This window comes from Oncorhynchus clarkii, chromosome 33 (assembly GCF_045791955.1).
Source record: "Oncorhynchus clarkii lewisi isolate Uvic-CL-2024 chromosome 33, UVic_Ocla_1.0, whole genome shotgun sequence".
NCBI classification, from domain to species: Eukaryota; Metazoa; Chordata; class Actinopteri; order Salmoniformes; family Salmonidae; genus Oncorhynchus; species Oncorhynchus clarkii.
In genome coordinates, this window is record NC_092179.1 from 33,162,459 (window position 1) to 33,169,703 (window position 7,245).

Sequence of the window (7,245 nt, forward strand, 5' to 3'; positions counted from 1 at the left end):
ACATATGCTGAGGCAGTGAAGAAAGTAGAGGAAGATGGTTCAAAGTGGAGGGATCCTGAGAGGAGTGGTGTGACTAGTAGATCTGTACCAGAACAGAGGGATAAACCAACAAATCTACTAGTCACACCACTCCTCTCAGGATCCCTCCACCTTGAACCATCTTCCTCTACTGGTGTGGCAGGGTAGCCTAGTGGTTAGTGCGTTGGACTAGTAACTAGAAAGGTTGCAAGTTCATATCCCTGAGCTGACAAGGTACAAATATGTTGTTCTGCCCCTGAACAGCACTGGGCTGTCATTGAAAATAAGAATTTGTTCTTAACTGACTTGCCTAGTTAAATAAAGATAAAATACATGTTCTTTCCCCAATGCTACACATTAAGATTGAATTTATAGCATTTATAGTAATGGTTATCAACTGTACTGCAGGGATGAAATGTAAGTCTCAGACAATAGAGGTTGTTGTGGCAGCTGCAGAGAGGTATTTTGGTGTGTGAGACATCAGGAGAGTAAACAGTAAACAGTAAACAACCTTTCAGGTTGTTGGCCTGAAGTAGGACTAAATAGGTTTAAATAGTATGGTATTTATTAATACTTGTGTAGTGTAGTGTTAGATGGAAAGATTATTTGCTGTATTCTTTGTTGTTGTTGTTGTTGATTTACTCCAGCCTAGTAGGTGGCAGTAATGCAACATTTATTGGATGCCAACTCGCCTGTTAAACCTCAGCATTGTTTTGGAAGAAGAAGAAGAGGAAGAAACGTTCCAGCCAATGAAAATGGGAGAAAGTGGTCTCTTCCAGCCAATGAGAAGTTAGCCCGGAACTCTCCTAACGCCTCTCATATTACAGCAGCAAGCATGGGGAAGACTGGAACGCCGGGTGGAAAGATCAACAGACCCAAAACAGTAAGTTACACGTATAACAACTAACTTTATTTTGATATTTACACCAGTACGAGATGTAGAAAAGTTACTTCATCATAACCTAGAACCAGAAAGACAGCTCGTTTAATGTTGCTGAAGGTAAAATGACATCAAGAAGTTCGTGTTAGCCTAACGGCTAACTAGCTAAGCTGCAGTTAGATCACATGGCGTTATTTCGTTATGACACATTTCAATGTAAGCTAGCTACAACGTTGTTGTTTCTAGTAACACTGCACCAAAAATGTAACATTTAATTAAGATGTGCATCAATACTGTCTACGTTATGTGTTACCAGCTAGCTAAACCCCCAGAAAGCTTTGCTGCCTCATGTTGTGATGTATGTTCGTCAGGAGCTGGGCAAGAAGCTCTATAAGCGGCGGAGGAATCTGACCCGTGAGAAGAGGAGGAGACACATCAAGGTGGGAGCTGTGGTGGACGAAGGACTCACCACCATCCACCATCTCAGGAAGAGAAAGTAGGTCCTGTTTCCAGACTGTACTTCATACTGTAAGCCAGTGGTTGTTAACCAGGGGTACCCCTAGGGGATACTTGAAGACTCATGAGACAGGGCAGAGACAAATGTACTTGGTGGTTCGGTCATAGATATAATAAAACAGTGGTATATTTATGGGTAGATTAACCAACAAAGATGGAGAACAACAAGCATGAGCAAACTGCCTGACCAATGGGCCTGTATTCTGAATGTGGTTGTCCAGGATCCTGACCAGGTGTAGTGTTGTTGTTGTCCAGGATCCTGACCAGGTGAAGTGTTGTTGTTGTCCAGGATCCTGACCAGGTGAAGTGTTGTTGTTGTTGTTGTCCAGGATCCTGACCAGGTGAAGTGTTGTTGTTGTCCAGGATCCTGACCAGGTGAAGTGTTGTTGTTGTTGTTGTCCAGGATCCTGACCAGGTGAAGTGTTGTTGTTGTTGTCCTGGATCCTGACCAGGTGTAGTGTTGTTGTTGTCCAGGATCCTGACCAGGTGAAGTGTTGTTGTTGTTGTCCAGGATCCTGACCAGGTGTAGTGTTGTTTTTGTCCAGGATCCTGACCAGGTGTAGTGTTGTTGTTGTTGTCCAGGATCCTGACCAGGTGAAGTGTTGTTGTTGTTGTCCAGGATCCTGACCAGGTGAAGTGTTGTTGTTGTCCAGGATCCTGACCAGGTGAAGTGTTGTTGTTGTTGTCCAGGATCCTGACCAGGTGTAGTGTTGTTGTTGTCCAGGATCCTGACCAGGTGTAGTGTTGTTGTTGTCCAGGATCCTGACCAGGTGTAGTGTTGTTGTTGTCCAGGATCCTGACCAGGTGAAGTGTTGTTGTTGTTGTCCTGGATCCTGACCAGGTGAAGTGTTGTTGTTGTTGTCCAGGATCCTGGCCAGGTGAAGTGTTGTTGTTGTTGTCCAGGATCCTGACCAGGTGTAGTGTTGTTGTTGTCCAGGATCCTGACCAGGTGTAGTGTTGTTGTTGTTGTCCAGGATCCTGACCAGGTGAAGTGTTGTTGTTGTTGTCCAGGATCCTGACCAGGTGTAGTGTTGTTGTTGTCCAGGATCCTGCCCAGGTGTAGTGTTGTTGTTGTCCAGGATCCTGGCCAGGTGTAGTGTTGTTGTTGTTGTCCAGGATCCTGACCAGGTGAAGTGTTGTTGTTGTTGTCCAGGATCCTGACCAGGTGAAGTGTTGTTGTTGTTGTCCAGGATCCTGACCAGGTGAAGTGTTGTTGTTGTTGTCCAGGATCCTGACCAGGTGTAGTGTTGTTGTTGTTGTCCAGGATCCTGACCAGGTGTAGTGTTGTTGTTGTTGTCCAGGATCCTGACCAGGTGTAGTGTTGTTGTTGTTGTCCAGGATCCTGACCAGGTGAAGTGTTGTTGTTGTTGTCCAGGATCCTGACCAGGTGTAGTGTTGTTGTTGTCCAGGATCCTGACCAGGTGAAGTGTTGTTGTTGTTGTCCTGGATCCTGACCAGGTGTAGTGTTGTTGTTGTCCAGGATCCTGACCAGGTGAAGTGTTGTTGTTGTCCAGGATCCTGACCAGGTGAAGTGTTGTTGTTGTTGTCCAGGATCCTGACCAGGTGTAGTGTTGTTTTTGTCCAGGATCCTGACCAGGTGTAGTGTTGTTGTTGTTGTCCAGGATCCTGACCAGGTGAAGTGTTGTTGTTGTTGTCCAGGATCCTGACCAGGTGAAGTGTTGTTGTTGTCCAGGATCCTGACCAGGTGAAGTGTTGTTGTTGTTGTCCAGGATCCTGACCAGGTGTAGTGTTGTTGTTGTCCAGGATCCTGACCAGGTGTAGTGTTGTTGTTGTCCAGGATCCTGACCAGGTGTAGTGTTGTTGTTGTCCAGGATCCTGACCAGGTGAAGTGTTGTTGTTGTTGTCCTGGATCCTGACCAGGTGAAGTGTTGTTGTTGTTGTCCAGGATCCTGGCCAGGTGAAGTGTTGTTGTTGTTGTCCAGGATCCTGACCAGGTGTAGTGTTGTTGTTGTCCAGGATCCTGACCAGGTGTAGTGTTGTTGTTGTTGTCCAGGATCCTGACCAGGTGAAGTGTTGTTGTTGTTGTCCAGGATCCTGACCAGGTGAAGTGTTGTTGTTGTCCAGGATCCTGACCAGGTGAAGTGTTGTTGTTGTTGTCCAGGATCCTGACCAGGTGTAGTGTTGTTGTTGTTGTCCAGGATCCTGACCGGGTGAAGTGTTGTTGTTGTCCAGGATCCTGGTGTTGTTGTTGTCCAGGATCCTGACCAGGTGAAGTGTTGTGGTTGTTTTGAGTCCTAGGGTGTATGGTAGTAGTACCCAGGTCTTTGTTGCTGTGGTCTGATTGTCTTGTTGAGCTGCTGTGTTTCTTCCTTCGCTCCATCATCATTGCCATGTTGCAGTCTGAAAGTGTTGTTGATGTTTGTCGTCTCTGCTCAGCCCCAGAGCCAACATCACTCTGTAGTCTGAAAGTGATGTTGTTGTTTGTCGTCCCTGCTCAGCCCCAGAGCCAACATCACTCTGTAGTCTGAAAGTGATGTTGTTGTTGTTTGTCGTCCCTGCTCAGCTCCAGCCCCAGAGCCAACATCACTCTGTAGTCTGAAAGTGATGTTGTTGTTGTTTGTCGTCTCTGCTCAGCCCCAGAGCCAACATCACTCTGTAGTCTGAAAGTGATGTTGTTGTTTGTCGTCCCTGCTCAGCCCCAGAGCCAACATCACTCTGTAGTCTGAAAGTGATGTTGTTGTTGTTTGTCGTCTCTGCTCAGCTCCAGCCCCAGAGCCAACATCACTCTGTAGTCTGAAAGTGTTGTTGTTGTTTGTCGTCCCTGCTCAGCTCCAGCCCCAGAGCCAACATCACTCTGTAGTCTGAAAGTGATGTTGTTGTTTGTCGTCTCTGCTCAGCTCCAGCCCCAGAGCCAACATCACTCTGTAGTCTGATGTTGTTGTTGTTTGTCGTCCCTGCTCAGCTCCAGCCCCAGAGCCAACATCACTCTGTAGTCTGAAAGTGATGTTGTTGTTGTTTGTCGTCCCTGCTCAGCTCCAGCCCCAGAGCCAACATCACTCTGTCTGGGAAGAAGAAACGCAAGCTGCTCAAACAGCTGCAACACATGAAAGCAGAGAAGGCCGCTATGGAAGGTAAGAAGTGAATAACTATACAGTTTTAAACTGGGTTGTTGAGTCACATTTCCTCTGAGTTGTCATGTGCTCTCATATCCACTTCAGAAAGGATCAACTCTCCACCTGTCAATCATAATGTAGAGTAGCTGACTTTAGTCACCCCTCATAATGTAGAGTAGCTGACTTTAGTCACCCCTCATAATGTAGAGTAGCTGACTTTAGTCACCCCTCACAATGTAGAGTAGCTGACTTTAGTCACCCCTCACAATGTAGAGTAGCTGACTTTAGTCACCCCTCACAATGTAGAGTAGCTGACTTTAGTCACCCCTCACAATGTAGAGTAGCTGACTTTAGTCACCCCTCACAATGTAGAGTAGCTGACTTTAGTCACCCCTCACAATGTAGAGTAGCTGACTTTATAGTCACCCCTCACAATGTAGAGTAGCTGACTTTAGTCACCCCTCATAATGTAGAGTAGCTGACTTTAGTCACCCCTCACAATGTAGAGTAGCTGACTTTAGTCACCCCTCACAATGTAGAGTAGCTGAGTTTAGTCACCCCTCATAATGTAGAGTAGCTGACTTTAGTCACCCCTCATAATGTAGAGCAGCTGAGTTTAGTCACCCCTCACAATGTAGAGCAGCTGACTTTAGTCACCCCTCATAATGTAGAGTAGCTGAGTTTAGTCACCTCATCTGAACCATCTCGTTGTTCTGGCCGTTCAGTCCAGTCCGTGTAGACGGCCATGCACGCATTAATCAGCATATGAAGAGACCATGCCCGACGTATTGAGGCTGTTCTGAGGACAAAGGGAGGTGTTCCTAATGTTTGGAACCATTATATGGCCATTTTATTAGGTACACCTTCGTGCGGACCCAGCCGGTGTTTCCACCCCCCAGTTGTCCAGTGTCGGTGATGGCGTGTCCCACTGGGGCCGTTTCTTCTTGTCTTTAGCTGATAGGAACCAGACGGTGTTTCCACCCCCCAGTTGTCCAGTGTTGGTGATGGCGTGTCCCACTGGGGCCGTTTCTTCTTGTCTTGCTGTCGCCCGTCCGCCACGAGGACTGACGAGTTGTGTGTTCTGGGAGGCTGTTCTGCACAGCGCTGTTGTACTGCACCTGTATTTGTCTGTTTGTGGCCCGCCTGTTAGCTGGCACCATTCTTCTCCTTTAGGTGAACGGGGTAGTGTACCTAATAACCTGGCACCATTCTTCTCCTTTAGGTGAACGGGGTAGTGTACCTAATAACCTGGCCTGTTAGCTGGCACCATTCTTCTCCTTTAGGTGAACGGGGTAGTGTACCTAATAAACTGGCCTGTGTGTATAGCCTATATATATATCTCTCTCTCTGTGTGTAGCATCTGAGGTCTGTCTCTCTCTCTCCCTCCTTAGTTGAGGCAGCAACAAACAAGACGAAGGTGGCAGCAGCACCAAAGAAGGCAGCACCAAAGGCAGCGGCAGCCAGACGCCAGAAAGGGGGTGTGTCCCAGGGGGATGTGGACATGGCAGATATGGAATGAGAAGAGGATGTTCTGTTGGCCCCATGCCAAGGCCAGACCGGGCCCCACATTCAGACCGGGCCCCATATTCAGACCGGGCTCCACATTCAGACCGGGCCCCACATTCAGACCGGGCCCCACATTCAGACCGGGCCCCACATTCAGACCGGGCCCCATATTCAGATCGGGCTCCACATTCAGACCGGGCTCCACATTCAGACCGGGCCCCACATTCAGACCGGGCCCCACATTCAGACCGGGCTCCACATTCAGACCGGGCCCCACATTCAGACCGGGCCCCACATTCAGACCGGGCCCCACATTCAGACCGGGCCCCACATTCAGACCGGGCCCCACATTCAGACCGGGCCCCACATTCAGACCGGGCTCCATATTCAGACCGGGCTCCACATTCAGACCGGGCCCCATATTCAGACCAGGCTCCATATATATGATTTTATGGACGGGGGCTGATCCTGGATCAGTTTTAGCCTTTTAGACCTAATGAATGTGATTACATGGACGGGGGAGGCCTGATCCTGGATCAGTTTTAGCCTTTTAGACCTAATGAATGTGATTACATGGACGGGGGAGCTGATCCTGGATCAGTTTTAGCCTTTTAGACCTAATGAATATGATTACATGGACAGGGGAGGCCTGTGCCAGAGAGCCTTGTGTTTGTGTATCTGAATGCCGTCATTGTAAATAAGAATTTGTTCTTAACTGACTTGCCTAGTTTAAATAAAAAACAGACAGAATGGGGGTTATTGTTTTTTTTCCTCCCAACGAGGAATGAATGTGGAATCTGATCTGGAGTCAGTGGCCTTGTTCAACCATGGTGGAAGTTATGTCTGCATCCCAAATGGCTCCCTGTTCCCTAAGGCCCGTCGGACTCTTGTCAAACATGCAGTCTCCCTTCATACCTTTAGGTAAACCAAGGTGACCTGTTCCCTGAGGCCCGTCGGACAGATGCCATATGGGATCGAACCCAATGACTACAGCCTCCCTTCATACCTGTGGGTAAACCAAGGTGACCTGTTCATACCTATAGATAAACCAAGGTGACCTGTTCATACCTGTGGGTAAACCAAGGTGACCTGTTCATACCTGTAGATAAACCAAGGTGACCTGTTCATACCTGTAGGTAAACCAAGGTGACCTGTTCATACCTGTAGATAAACCAAGGTGACCTGTTCATACCTGTAGATAAACCAAGGTGACCTGTTCATACCTGTAGGTAAACCAAGGTGACCTGTTCA

At 47.8% G+C, this 7,245-nt stretch overlaps 1 protein-coding gene across 1 annotated transcript; it reads left to right on the forward strand.

The window, feature by feature from the left end:
• Positions 1-835: 835 nt before the first annotated feature.
• Positions 836-6,744, forward strand: LOC139393026 (uncharacterized protein C11orf98 homolog). The gene is made up of 4 exons (XM_071141345.1): positions 836-901; positions 1,270-1,394; positions 4,409-4,506; positions 5,880-6,744. The coding sequence occupies exons 1-4, from the start codon at positions 854-856 to the stop codon at positions 6,005-6,007; spliced, it is 399 nt and encodes a 132-aa protein (XP_070997446.1). The 5' UTR covers positions 836-853; the 3' UTR covers positions 6,008-6,744.
• The last annotated feature ends 501 nt before the right edge of the window (positions 6,745-7,245 follow it).

Coding starts and splice junctions, on each gene's coding strand:
- LOC139393026 (XM_071141345.1), top strand. CDS start 854: ATGGGGAAGACTGGAACGCCGGGTGGAAAGATCAACAGACCCAAAACA. Junction 902..1,269: donor AGATCAACAGACCCAAAACA/GTAAGTTACACG, acceptor TATGTTCGTCAG/GAGCTGGGCAAGAAGCTCTA. Junction 4,507..5,879: donor AGAGAAGGCCGCTATGGAAG/GTAAGAAGTGAA, acceptor CTCCCTCCTTAG/TTGAGGCAGCAACAAACAAG.